Below are 14941 nucleotides of genomic sequence, written 5' to 3'. Positions count from 1 at the left end.
AACCAGTCTGAACTGGCTCGGACAAACGGCCTTAGTTCTTCTATATAAGAAAATTTGCATTTGACTGTTCTCCATCTTCACTGAGATCCCTGTGACTCTCTTTGTTGATCCTTTCTGCAGAAAGCTCCTATTAAAATACACAAAGACAAATATGGTGTTCCAGCCTCTTACACATCACAGTGTGTAAAAGCCTGTCGATGTGCACAGGAAAAACATTTCTCAGCAGTGACTTCCTTAAACGGTTGAGTGTGATAATTGGGGAGTAGACAGAAAAGCAACAAGAGCAGAAGTCACTTCAGAGCAGAAACAGAGAGAGAGGGAGAGAGAAAGGTAAAATACAACATTTAACTAATGCTTGACATATATAATGTTCTGAACTGTAAAGGTTTATGTAACCATCTTTGCCACATTCCTGGCTTTGCTGGTGAAGTGAAGGTGTGAGATGTAAATCGATTCAGAGCTGCTGCTTGTTTTCCTAAAAGAGCAACTCAAGGAAAATCTGAACGTGCAGCATCCTTTATTAAGACGATGATTTCGATGGTAGACTGTCCTCTGGTTCCATTACTGTATTTTCTGTGTCAGGTTCGTTGGAGGAAGAAGAAGAAGAAGAGATGTTTGTTCTCATCTGGGCGACTCTGCTTTTCTCTGTGAGAGTCAGCGATGCTGAGACAGGTATTCACTTTTTATTTTACTTATATGCCAACTTTATGGTTATGAAGAAAATAGGTGGAAATAGTTTGCCATTAAAAAGATTTGCTACTGACAAGGTTTAATTTGGGATTAGGATTTCAACTATACATTTGTTTTCCAAAGTATTATATGTTGAATATTGGAATTCCTCTGTGTCGTGTTTGCTGACCTCATTTCATATATATATATATATAAAACTGTGTAAAACTGACAGATTCACATGTTCTATTTTTTTTAAAGTAGCCTTTCTTCTTTTTTGGTATATTTTAAAAGTTTAAATAATCTCTCTCCCTGTTTTTCTCTTAATGTTTGCATTAACAGGTTCTTCAGTGTGGGGGAAACAAAGTTGTCCGTTGACAGATTACTGTATCACTCTAGTTGAAGGAGAAATAACAGCGGAGGCCGGACTCTGTGTCGTGATACCATGCTCCTTCACTGTTCCTGAGGATATCAAAGTCTTACATATAGTTTGGTTAAAATGTGAATCGACTAATCATAAATGTTACGAAGAAGACATGATTTTCCACAGTAACACCTCCAGCGATCAGGTTCAGTCGGAGTTTAAAGGACGAGTGTCACTGCTGGAGTCTGATGTGAGCCAGAAAAACTGCAGCATCATCGTCAATGACCTGAAGGAGTCGGACTCTGGAACATATCAACTCAGAGTTAAAACTTTACCGAGTTCAGGTTCATATAAATTCTTCCAAAGAGCAACTGTCTCTGTTCAAGGTATGAACCATTCTGCTGTATGACAAGTTTGTTATATTTGGGCCATAGGCTGCAAATAAACATGAACGACACTTCCCCATTTCCTTCTGTTATACAAAATACGTGTGATGCCACGTTGCACTTTTGGTGTCAAAGTTTGCACAGTAGAGATTTTGTGATGTAGAGTGGTGTCAAAGTCCCATCAGTACATGGGCTCAACCGATTGTAAGACCAATTAAGATGTTTCATCCCGTTACAGAGGCTAACACCAAAAAACGTATTAGAAACAAACTTTCTGAAGAATTTGAAATTTAACAAACATCAGTGTGATATGATCTCCTGGAAGTGACGGAAACAGTATTTGTGAAAAGTTCATCTGAGGTGAAGTTTGAGTTTTTGATCCATGTCCCATTTACTAACATGGAGGTAACAGGGTTAATGACCTGTACTGCAGCCAACCACCAGAGGGTGATCAAGGGAATTTGGCTTCACTTTAGTGGAGCTGTCATGTCGTCCATCTTTATTCACAGTCTATGGGTGGGACATAAAGTCATTTTGGCCGTTGTTTAGCTGATGCAGATTCCTATCGTTGCCCCATTTAAAAAAATGTGAATGAAGTGAATGATGATGTTCTGATCTGACTCAATTCATGAACTGGTCTCCCATCAGGTCTGAGTCAGAGGCCCACAGTGATGATTCCCCCTCTGACTGAAGGACAGCTGACCACACTGACCTGCACTGCTCCTGGTCTCTGCTCTGGATCTGAACCTACATTCACCTGGAGGTGGCGAGGAAGAGGAGAGAGCGACGCTGACCTCACAGGAAACATCACGGCCTTCAAAACTGAGAATGTGGCTGAGTTCGCTAAGAGACGCAGCTCGACTCTGTCCTTCTCCCCTTCAGCTGAACATCACGGAACCAACATCACCTGCACGGTCCTCTTCCAAGGACACGTGAGCACAGAGGAGACGGCGACTCTGAGTGAGAGCTGTGAGTAGAACTACTTAATTTCTGAGGGGCTGTATTTTACAAATGGAAACTTTGTGCTTTAACCACATTATATGACTTTGCAACGTCTGTTTATCTATCGTAGATGTGAAGGAAGTCAGAATAACCCAAAATGTGTTAGTGAGGGCAAGACTCTGACTCTGAAGTGAAGTGTTGAAGGTTTCCTTCCATCGCGGATCACGTGGACTAAAGTTTTTGACCAAAGCAGCAGAAATGGAACAGGAACAACTCTGCGGAAAACCACAATAAATGACTTGCTCTATTACAAAGAACAAAGAGGAACTGCCACTCTCTCTATCTTTAATGTCACAGCAGAGCTCAGGGCTCTTGTTTCAAAGCTTTGTCCCCCCAACTTTTTCTTAGTACATTAAATAGTATGGGCTGGACTGATGAAGAGGAGTTTAGGAGCTTCAGGAGAGGAGCTCCCTTTACCACAGATTGTTGGATCTTTTGCTCTGCAGAACTTTTACATTTACAAGAAACATATTTAACACAGACTAGAGGGAAGAACAACAATACAATTATAATGTGCCTTCTTTAAAGAAGATTCTGCTTCCTCTCTACAGACCCGCCCACTGAACCTATACTGTCTATGAGGTTTGAGGTCACAGAAGGTCAGACCATCAGAGTCAGCTGCACTGTTGAAAGTTTCCCACAGTCAACTCTCACCTTGATGAGGACCTACACAAATCATCAGTCTTTAATAATCACCGAAAATAATCTTTATTCATGACCCATCAACTCTCTCTCCCACACGTTTACTGTGACTTCATCCGACGCTGGCTGGTACTTCTGCCGTGCCAAGAACACTGAGGGCTCAAAGGACAGCATGATTGTTTCAGCTGCGGCTTTTTTTCTCAACCAAAACCGATCAAACCAAATCTACCTTTAAAAAAACTATCCATGCAAAAGTAGCTTTTCTCATGTATTTTTTTTCGATTTAACTATTACTTCTAACAGTTGAAACAATAGCACCTGAGAAATGAATGACCCAAAGTAAATGTGTCTATTTGATTAAGTTATATTCAAGTCGTTTATACTTCAAAAATCTATTTCAGATAGACTTTTTGGACAAATAATTCAATATAACGTTTAGCAAACCTGCTAAAAAATAAGTTAAAAAAAGGAACAGTAACCTTAAATCAGTGGCTGTAGTTTGTTTCAAAGAGAAATTGTTGAGAAAAAAATTGGAAGTTTCACCAGGTGAATCTGAAGCCAGTCTGTTTTATCCTCCCATTTAAAGTTTCACATTCTTCTCAGTCTGGCTTTAAAGATTTGTTGTGTTATTCATGTTTGATATTTGATGATGTTCAGAAAATGACGTTGTCTTTTCTCTTGAATTTCCCGTCTAGTTTCTCCAAAACACACACACATCACGGAGTCGGCAGAGAAGCAGGAGCTTGACGGGAGGAGCTCCGTGATGCTGAGCTGCTTCAGTCACAGCTTTCCCCCAGTCCAACACTACTCATGGTACAGGAAGAGTCAGGGAGAGGAGAGGATGGAAATTGTGTCCAAGCATCAAAACCACACAGTGTACTCAAACCAGCCAGGAGTCTACTACTGCATCGCACAAAATGAAGTAGATCACAGTTTGTCTGATCCCGTCCATCTGTTTGAACGTGAGTGAATTTCAAGACCTTATAACTGTGTGTTTTATTGTTCAGGAGACATGAGAGAGGTTTATATCAGATCATGTTTTCTGGTTGTTCGTCCATACGTCTTTTGTTTGTGAACGTGACATCTCTAGAAGGTCTTGAGGGAATTTCTTTAAACCTTAAATGTAAATGTTCAGTGTGATTCAGGAATGAAATTTTAAGAATGTGGAGGTCAAAGGTTAAGATTGTGTCCTCACAAAACTGTGAACTCACAAGGCATACTTACACAAACCTCAACTTTCGATGAGAACTCAAAACTGTGAAGTGATTAGATATCAGTGGTCAAAGGTCACAGTGGCCTCATCAGAATCTTGGTTGATGGAGGTAAACAACTACAGAATAGTATTTCTAGTTCAGTCTTAAATAAATATCTACACAAGGAATAAAGTTTAAACTAATTCTCCATGTTCACAAGTCTATATGATGCTCTCTCTCTTTTGACCACAGGAGACTATCTGGAGAACCTGAGGTTCCTCATTGTTGCTCTACTTCTCCTGATGATTATCAGTGTAATTGTGGTAAATTTAAGGTGAATGAATAAGAAGTGCATTTGATCAAATTCAATAAATACATGTCAGAGATGATCTGGCTTGTTTCACCACATCATGTCCCTCTATGTTTTCAGATACTGGAGGAAATCTGTTCAACAAGGAACAACAAACAATGAATCCCCTTCTGGTTTTTTGGTAATGAAACATTTGTTTGATCTTAAAAATCTATTTCTAATTGACTATTTGTATATTGGAAATCATAGCAAACAGTGATGATGGAGAGTACAGGTATAATATTCAGGGTATTTAAGCCTCTGCTTCATCACTTCTGACCTGTTACAGCTGTAAAACTACTAATTCTTCTAAATACTCTAAATGATGTCATAATTTAAATGATATGTAATCAAATATGTTTTAATGGTGATATTACAAAGCCTCCAAAGTCCCAGAATGTTTAGTTAATTTTATGTAAAGAACACAAGATCCAAGGATCTGAAAAAAAACAACATGTGCACATTAGATTTTAAAATGATAAATAATCTATCATGATATCTCCAACCACTCAAATTGACCATGTAGAGCTACTGCCTTCCATCTTCTATCATCAGTATTAATCTGGCTCTACAGGCAGATGTGTCTTTTACTGTTCAAGCTGTTGCTTTTCCCTCCTTGTTCTTCCATATCCTGCTTTCACTGTTTGCCCTGTCAGTAGCTCTCTATCAGTGCACTTATATCTCAGTATACTGGGGCCATTATTTAAAAGACAACCTGTACAGCATCCATTTTAGAGCCTGAATGAAGAGATTCAGTTGCTGCTTGATAATCATGTGGTTAGAGGAAACAAAAATCGTCAGGAGATGAAACCTCCCCTTCACCCATTTATTCTGTGCAACAAACAAAACAATTAAATCAAGAAAAATGTCTTCAAGTCCTTAGAGAATCAGATGTGAGTCTTTTATGAACTTTATTGTGCATTAAATCCAGAAATTGTCACTCAAATAATCTATAAACTACCTCGGCTCTCATCCTAGAATGAACCAGAGAGCCTGCAGGACTATGATGACGTTAGTGATGCAGCTGCACGTGCACCAACATCTCCAAATCTACTTGACGACCACACCAGTGAAGGTGAAGTGGAGCTGAACTTTCCACAGGTGAGATTCACAGCGACGCCCCGACGTCAGACGACCAACAGAGACTCCAGCAGCTCACACCAAGATGAGAGTCTTTACTCTAACGTCAGGATTTGACCTGAGATGTTCTCGTCCTGCTTTTTACAGCTACCTCGGGCCTGAGGAAGTTTGTATTCACAATAAGTCATCACAGAGAGTCTGAAGAGTTCATGTGTTAAACCGTGTTGCCATTTGGAGTATTTTAAAACTAGTTAGCAAGAAGGCACAGAAGTTACATTACTGAGCTTAAATATAATATATCAATATTTAAAACTGTTAATTTAAGGTTCTGGAGAAAATAGTGAACAAAGCTAAATATTTTGCAACTTAAAATGTAAAATTATTCTATTAATAACTTTTTATATAATCTATATATATATAAATGAAATGCAGTTAGATAAGAAATGCTGAGAATCACTGCTGAATGTTTTTTTTGTGCTTTCCAGTGTTGTGAACTTAATCCAAACCCACACACCTGAAATGTAAATATCCTGTTGCTCAAAATAAAATGAAATATGTTGGAACAAATGATGAACTTTAAGTTTATTGACATTATTGTGGGATTTGTGAACATGTCACAGTGTGAAAGAGTTTCAGGAACATGCATGTACACACAAAATGCATTGCGTCAAGAAAGCACATTATTTTGTGATGCATTTCTATCAACGGACCATTTAAACCTTAAATCACGTCTTGAAAAAGAACACATGCATTAGAGCAGGCACGTGCACAAATTTCGCCCCGACATGCTCGGCGGCGCTCACTAGAGACAGGGAGAGAGATACTGACAGACAGACAGAGAGACAGACAGACAGGCAGAGAATTTAAAGGCAGTTTTACTGTTCTACTATTTATTTAATATTATTATTTTTAATTTCATAAATAATTTTGGCAATGGGTGCCCTTTTTTTTGGTTTGAGCACCTGCCGCCCAAAAAGTCGATGCACGTGCCTGCATGTGACTGAGGTGTAATGTTTCTAAATGTCTTCTTACAGTTTGTCACAATTGTTAACACACGTTTTTCAAAACAATAACGGCTTTCTCAAAACTGCACACAGACAACTGAAAACCTCACACACAAAATGCTGACAGGCCTCGACACTCACGTCGCCACAGGCCTCCTCCATGGCCTGGAGCAGTGGGACCCGGTCCTGTGGGTTCCGTTCATATACCTTCCACCTCCAAGCTGAAAATAATTCCTCAATGTGATTCAGGAAAGGAGAATAAGGTGGAGGGTATAGAATGGAAAAATGTGGGTGGTCCTGGAACCACTCCCGCACTTTAGCAGCCCGGTGGAAGCTCACATTGTCCCAGAAGGACAACGTGATTGATCCACTGTGGGTCATCTGTCTGGTCAGGTGGTACCAGCAGGTCATGCAGGCCATCCAGGAAGTGAGGAGACGGGCAGCGTTATAGGCCCCTAGGTGGGCATGACGGTGCAACATCCCATGGTGATTCATTGCAGCACACATTGTGATGTTCCCACCACGCTGGCCGGGGACCTGAACACTGGCCCGCTGGCCAATGACGTTTCTGCCCCGTCACCTCCTCTTCACCAGGTTGAATCCCACCTCATCAATAGAGATGTACTGGTACAACACATGAGCTGTGTCATGCGCCTGGATCCGCTGATTCAGACAGTATGAGAATGCAAGTTACAGTATGGACACAGAGAGGTCAACACAGTGGGCTACAGTGAGACACTGTAGAAAAGGAACAATATTGGCTTACAGGTACAATACATGCATGTGTCAGTGCTGAATGTTGGTACTTACAAGCACAAACTCTCACCATAACTCCTTCATGCCTGTGTTCCGTTCTAATGGGACCCTGAACACTTGTTTCATCAGCATGGCAGTCCTATGAAGAATACAGTCCAATGACGGTCTGGACGTTTCTAAATGTAGCATGGTTAGCCAGGATCCTAGTTTTTATTTGTCTGAGTGTGATAGAGTTGTTCTCACGAACCATATCTACAGTTTCAGTTTCCTGTTCGGCTGTGTAAATGCGGTGAAATTGCTCAACAGACCTGAATGTTTAGAGATTTGAGTATTTGTGTGTTGTAGGTTGATGCTTGGAGAATTTACTTGAGAAGTGTGTGCAACAACTGAACATTGTGTGTAGTGTTTTGACAACAAGTTGATGTGTAATTGACATCAGAGTGTAATGAAGGAAATCAGAGTCTAATGCAGATAAGGGAGTGTGAAGTGGTGCCAAATTGCGTCGAGCGATTGGTACATGAAGTGAAGGTTGTGCAAATTGTGCAGAATTTTCGCTTTTTGTGTGTTAACAACTGAGAAAAACTATTTCCTGTCTCAAACTTGGCCTACAGAACCAGTCTGAACTGGCTCAGACAAACGGCCTTAGTTCTTCTATATAAGATCCTTGCATTTGACTGTTCTCCATCTTCACTGAGATCCCTGTGACTCTCTTTGTTGATCCTTTCTGCAGAAAGCTCCTATTAAAATACAAAAAGACAAACATGGTGTTCCAGCCTCCTACACATCACAGTGTGTAAAAGCCTGTCGATGTGCACAGGAAAAACATTTCTCAGCAGTGACTTCCTTAAACTGTTGAGTGTGATAATTGGGGAGGAGACAGAAAAGCAACAAGAGCAGAAGTCACTTCAGAGCAGAAACAGAGAGAGAGGGAGAGAGAAAGGTAAAATACAACATTTAACTAATGCTTGACTTATATAATGTTCTGAAATATAAAGGTTTATGTAACCATCTTTGCCTCATTCCTGGTTTTGCTGGTGAAGTGAAGGTGTGAGATGTAAATCGATTCAGAGCTGCTGCTTGTTCTCCTAAAAGAGCGACTCAAGGAAAATCCAAACGTGCAACATCCTTTATTAAGACGATGATTTCGATGGTAGACTGTCCTCTGGTTCCGTTACTGTATTTTCTGTGTCAGGTTCGTTGGAGGAAGAAGAAGAAGAGATGTTTGTTCTCATCTGGGCGACTCTGCTTTTCTCTGTGAGAGTCAGCGATGCTGAGACAGGTATTCACTTTTTATTTTACTTATATGCCAACTTTATGGTTATGAAGAGAATAGGTGGAAATAGTTTGCCCTTAAAAAGATTTGCTACTGACAAGGTTTAATTTGGGATTAGGATTTCAACTATACATTTGTTTTCCAAAGTATTATACGTTGATTATTGGAATTCCTCTGTGTCGTGTTTGCTGACCTCATTTCATATATATATATATATATATATATATATATATATAAAACTGTGTAAAACTGACAGATTCACATGTTCTATTGTTTTTTAAGTAGCCTTTCTTCTTTTTTTTGGTATATTTTAAAAGTTTAAATAATCTCTCTCCCTGTTTTTCTCTTAATGTTTGCATTAACAGGTTCATCAGTGCGGGTGAAAACAAGTTGTTGGATGACAGATTACTGTATCACTCTAGTTGAAGGAGAAATAACAGCTGAGGCCGGACTCTGTGTCGTGATACCATGCTCCTTCACTGTTCCTGAGGATATCAAAGTCTTACATATAGTTTGGTTTAAATGTGAATCGACTGAAGGGAACTGTGGTGTTGGAGAAATGATATTCAACAGTAACACCTTCAGCGATCAGGTTCAGTCGGAGTTTAAAGGACGAGTGTCACTGCTGGAGTCTGATGTGAGCAAGAAAAACTGCAGAATCATCGTCAATGACCTGAAGGAGTCGGACTCTGGAACATATCAACTCAGAGTTATCGCTTTACCGAGTGAAGGTTCATTTAATTTCCTCCAAAGAGCAACTGTCTCTGTTCAAGGTATGAACCATTCTGCTGTATGACATGTTTGGTGTTTTAGGGCCATAGGCTGCAAATAAACATGAACAACACTTCCCCATTTCCTTCCGTTGTACAAAATACGTTTGATGCCACGTTGCACTTTTGGTGTCAAAGTTTGCACAGTAGAGATGTTGTGATGTAGCCTGGATGCCAGACGAATTTAGCCCCGCCCACAACAGATTTGGTCGGGCAGTTCGGTCTGGGGTCGCTCCATTGGGAAAAAATTATGGCCGGACCGGGCCAATCAGATTGTCAGGGCGGGCTTTATACGATGATTGACAGATGATCAACGGTAACGTAATCAACCACGTCATCACAGTGCCCTCGGGTTGAATTCGTTTTCAACAAACATGCCTGCCGCTGGCGAGCTGAGATGTGTAGATGCTGCCATTGAGTCTGTTTTAGAAGACATCGACAGCGCATTCATTTTGAAAGAGGAACACAGAACGTGGAGGCGACGCCAGAGCACCGCGCTAATCCCTATCGCCCCGGCGCTTGGCTGTTCACAACGGACACTGAGGCGACGCTGAACCGCCGGGCAGCGCTAATAATATCACCCGTTGATCCAGTAGATCGCTGCACGGCTTTGTGCCGGTCACACCGCAGGCTGAAGCACCACGCTGCGCCAAGGCTGCCTCGCGGTGCTTCAGCCTCCGGTGTGACCGGCACAAAGTTTTAACATGGGAGTGGATGGGAGCCAGCTGTTATTTAAGGCTTGGCGCTGCGCTGAAGCGTCCGGTGTGAACCCGGGTTAGTAAATAACTCACAATGCGTTGCTTAGCATACGTCACATACTACGTTGCTCTGATTGGTTGTAGGTCTATCCAATTGAGCGAAGAGGAATTTTACTTCCTGGTCAGTTGAAACACGCCCCATAATTTTTTCCCAATGGAGCGACTCCAGACCGAACTGCCCGACTAAAATGTTGTGGGCGGGGCTAAGTTCGTCTGGCATCCAGGCTAGTTGTGATGTAGAGTGGTGTCAAAGTCCCATCAGTACATGGGCTCAACCGATTGTAAGACCAATTAAGATGTTTCATCCCGTTAACGAGGCTAACACCAAAAAATTTATTAGAAACAAACTTTCTGAAGAATTTGCAATTTAACAAACATCAGTGTGATATGATCTCCTGGAAGTGACGGAAACAGTTCTTGTAAAAAAGTTCATTTGAGGTGAAGTTTGAGTTTTTGATCCATGTCCCATTTACTAACATGGAGGTGGCATGGTTAATGACCTGTACTGCAGCCAACCACCAGAGGGTGATCAAGGGAATTTGGCTTCACTTTAGTGGAGCTGTCATGTCGTCCATCTTTATTCATAGTCTATGGGTGGGACATAAAGTAATTTTGGCCGTTGTTTAGCTGATACAGATTCCTATCGTTGCCCCATTAAAAAAAATGTGAAAGAAGTGAATGATGACGTTCTGATCTGACTCCATTCATGAACTGGTCTCCCATCAGGTCTGAGTCAGAGGCCCACAGTGATGATTCCACCTCTGACTGAAGGACAGCCGACCACACTGACCTGCACTGCTCCTGGTCTCTGCTATGGATCTGAACCTGCATTCACCTGGAGGTGGCGAGGAAGAGGAGAGAGCGACGCTGACCTCACAGGAAACATCACGGCCTTCAAATATGAGAACGTGGCTGCGTTCGCTAAGAGAAGCAGCTCGACTCTGTCCTTCTCCCCTTCAGCTGAACATCACGGAACCAGCATCACCTGCACGGTCCTCTTCCAAGGAAACGTGAGCACAGAGGAGACGGCGACTCTGAGTGTGAGCTGTGAGTAGAACTGCTTAATTTCTGAGGGGCTGAATTTTACAACAATAAACTTTGTTCTTAACCACATTATATGACTTTGCAACGTGTGTTTATCTATCGTAGATGTGAAGGAAGTCAGATTAACCCAAAATGTGTTAGTGAGGGCGAGACTCTGACTCTGAAGTGCACTGTTGAAGGTTTCCTTCCATCGCGGATCACGTGGACTAAAGCACTTGTGATGGTGAATGGATAAACAAGGAGGATATATTCTACATTACTGTGTATAAAGTAAATACTGATCAGACGTGCTGGTTCCAAAAAGAAGAAAACATTACTCCACAATATGATGTCATTCAAAATAAGGTTTAGCAAACCTGATCAGAAATAAGTAAAAAAATGGAACACTTACCTAAAATCAGTGGCTGTTAGTGTTAACCCTTTGCTAGGAAGAGAAATCTTTGATGAGGATCAGGAAATGACGTTGTCTTTTCTCCTGAATTTCCCGGCTAGTTTCTCCAAAACTCACACACATCACGGAGTCGGCAGAGAAGCAGGAGCTTGACGGGAGGAGCTCCGTGATGCTGAGCTGCTTCAGTCACAGCTTTCCCCCAGTCCAACTCTACTCATGGTACAGGAGGAGTCAGGGAGAGGAACAGGATGAACTTGTGTCCGAGCATCAAAACCACACAGTGTACTCAAACCAGTCAGGAGTCTACTACTGCGTCGCACAAAATGAAGTAGATCAAAGTTTGTCTGATCCCGTCCATCTGTTTGAACTTAAGTGAATTTCAAGGCCTTATAACTGTGTGTTTTATTGTTCAGGAGACATGTGGTGGTTTATATCAGATCATGTTTTCTGGTTGTCCATCTGTACATCCCATTTCCTGCATCCTTCGCACAAACACACAATTAGAATCAAGGAGTAAATGATTTGAATTCGGTAGCCAAAGGTGAAGCTCGATATGATGCTCTCTCTCTTTTAGCCACAGGAAACTCTCTGCATATCCTGAATTTCCTCGTTCCTGCTCTATTTGTCCTGATGATTATCATTTTAATCGTCATAGTTTTAAGGTGAATGAATAAGAAGTGCATTTGATTAAATAAATACATTTCAGAGATGGTCCGGCATGTGTAACCACATCATGTCACTCTTTGTTTTCAGACTCAGGAGGAAGAAATCTATTCAACAAGGAACAACAAACACCAAATCCCCTTCTGGTTTCTCGGAGCAGTTGAGTCGTCCAGACGCCCCTGAACACCAGCCTCTTCCAGAGAGCACGTAAGACCACACCCACTCAACACACTGTCCCCACCCAGGACAAGGATCATCATGTGGGACAGAGTCAGACATGGACTGCTGCTCATGCTATAGTCAAAGCATCCATTTATGTTCTATATCCTCCGACATGAATAGCACAATGAAACGCTGCCCTGTTATTTATAATAGTCATTCACTCTGTATGCATATGTTTATTCTTACATATCTTTTATATTCCACAGGCCTCCGACCGACATCAACCTTGTTTACAGCATTTTGAATCTGCCCCAGGTGAGTCCCGGGTTGAGACAACACTTTAAACTAGAAAACAATAAGTTAAAACAGTCTTTAAACAGAGACTTTAGTAAAACTCAAGAAGATTTATATTAAAAAGAGTTTAATTCAAAGTGTCTAGTCATGGTGGCCTGTTGTCAGAACCGTGTCGTAGCACAATAGATTTTTTAATTATTTAACAACCAGTTGTTGAAACTTCAACATTTATATCTAATTGGCTTTATGTATATTGAAATCGTAGGAAACAGTGATAAAGGAGAGTACAAGTCTAAGATTCAGGATATTTAAGCCTCTGCCTCGTCACTTCTAACCTGTTACAGCTGTAAAACTAATGATTCTTCTAAATACTCTAAAGCAAATCTAGATATATCTAGTTAACAAATCTAGAAAAATCTCTGTAAAAAACAACAAAAATGGTTGATTTTCAGTGCTTATGAATTGAAAACAAAATTAAAATGCAGTTTGTAGTTGTACTGCATCTCAGAACCATATGTACATCAATATATAACGTTCATGACTTAAATGTACAGACATGTAGCTGACATGTTGAGAGAACGTGAGAGTAACGGTGATCAATAACAATCATGGTTTGTGCCAACTGTAGGGGCGTGCTTAGGCCCGATTTAAGCTGGTCTATTCATTCTGTTGGGAGAACTGCTACTCGATAGACGTAAGTGTTATAACTCTGCTAAGAAATTGTTTCTCAACCAGCGAACGTGGTAAAGTTGACTGTTATTGCAATTAATTGTTTTGGCTATTATGCCAATTCATTTTTCTCATTACAAAGTATTTGTTTTTCACTCTTTTGTTTTATTTAATATTGTCATTATTAATGCTGCCCTTTTGGGCCTTCTTTTTGGGAAAACAAAAATTCCCATCACACAAACTACATCTCCAACACCTCCTGAGAATTTTTTTACCTAGGTCAACCGCTCTTGTACATCTCTCTTTAACACGCATGCACAGGGGAAAACTACCTGCAGTTTCTAGCCCCAAGCCGGTTTCAAGGCTCCCCTCATCACCTTTATATTATTTTAGATATATTTCTCTTATTTTAGATATTTTTCATGATATTCAAGAGTAATCTGGAAATGTGTTGAAATATCAAAGTTAATTTCGCAGACCCCCTGCAATGCCGTCACGGACCACCAGGGGGCCGCGGACCCCTGGTTGAAAACCCCTGCTCTAAAGTCATAATTTCAATAATATGTTATCAAATATGTTTTAATGGTGATATTACAAAGCATCCAAAGTCCCAGAATCTGTTATTTGTTTTATTTTGAGAACACACAATGCAAGGATCTGAAACAAGACAACAACATGTGCACATCATTTTTTTAAATTACGAATAAATAATCTATCAGGATATCTCCAACCCCTCAAATTGACCATGTAGAGCTGCTGCCTTCCATCTTCTATCATCAGTATTAATCTGGCTCTACAGGCAGATGTGTCTTTTACTGTTCAAGCTGTTGCTTTTCCCTCCTTGTTCTTCCATATCCTGCCCTCACTGTTTGCCCTGTCAGTAGCTCTCTATCAGTGCACTTATATCTCAGTATACTGGGGCCAGTAATTAAAAGACAACCTGTACAGCATCCATTTTAGAGCATGAAGGAAGAGATTCAGTTGCTGCTTGATAATCACTGATGTTTTCTGTCTGCATCTGCTCAGGCTGCCTCTGCACAAAACCACACAAGACGGCAAGATGGAAACACCGAGGAGGATTCTGTCAACTACGCTCCTCAGAACTTTAATAATAATCTGAAGTGAGAATTTAATCTTTGTGTTACAATACCAGAACAACAAAGTCGTTATTAATCAGCACATATTTGTTTTTCAAGGAAGAAGCAAAGAAAGGTGGAAGAAGACTCTGTGTATGCGAAGGTGTCCAAGCCAACACGAGTTAAAAAGGTCAGGAACCGTGACCTCTCATTTCTTTATATCAGTCCGTATATTTTGCTATTAGGTGAATTTAATCCAGAAATTGTAGCACAAATAAACTTTAAACTACCTCTAATCTCATCCTAGAATGAACCAGAGAGCCTGCAGGACTATGATGACATTAGTGATGCAGCTGCACGTGCACCAACATCTTCAAATCTATTGGACGACCACAC

General features: G+C 40.8%; 1 protein-coding gene across 1 annotated transcript; it reads left to right on the top strand.

Annotated features, from left to right (window-relative positions):
- Nucleotides 1–305: 305 nt before the first annotated feature.
- On the top strand, nt 306–14534 carry LOC128449177 (sialic acid-binding Ig-like lectin 7). The gene is made up of 9 exons (XM_053432230.1): nt 306–672; nt 1012–1419; nt 2068–2388; nt 9084–9491; nt 10973–11293; nt 11783–12019; nt 12256–12343; nt 12435–12551; nt 12773–14534. The coding sequence occupies exons 1-9, from the start codon at nt 612–614 to the stop codon at nt 12918–12920; spliced, it is 2109 nt and encodes a 702-aa protein (XP_053288205.1). The 5' UTR covers nt 306–611; the 3' UTR covers nt 12921–14534.
- Nucleotides 14535–14941: the final 407 nt, after the last annotated feature.

Source organism: Pleuronectes platessa, chromosome 10, assembly GCF_947347685.1.
Source record: "Pleuronectes platessa chromosome 10, fPlePla1.1, whole genome shotgun sequence".
Taxonomy (NCBI): domain Eukaryota; kingdom Metazoa; phylum Chordata; class Actinopteri; order Pleuronectiformes; family Pleuronectidae; genus Pleuronectes; species Pleuronectes platessa.
Note: the sequence above shows the minus strand (reverse complement) of the source record. Positions and strands in the feature narration are given on the sequence as shown.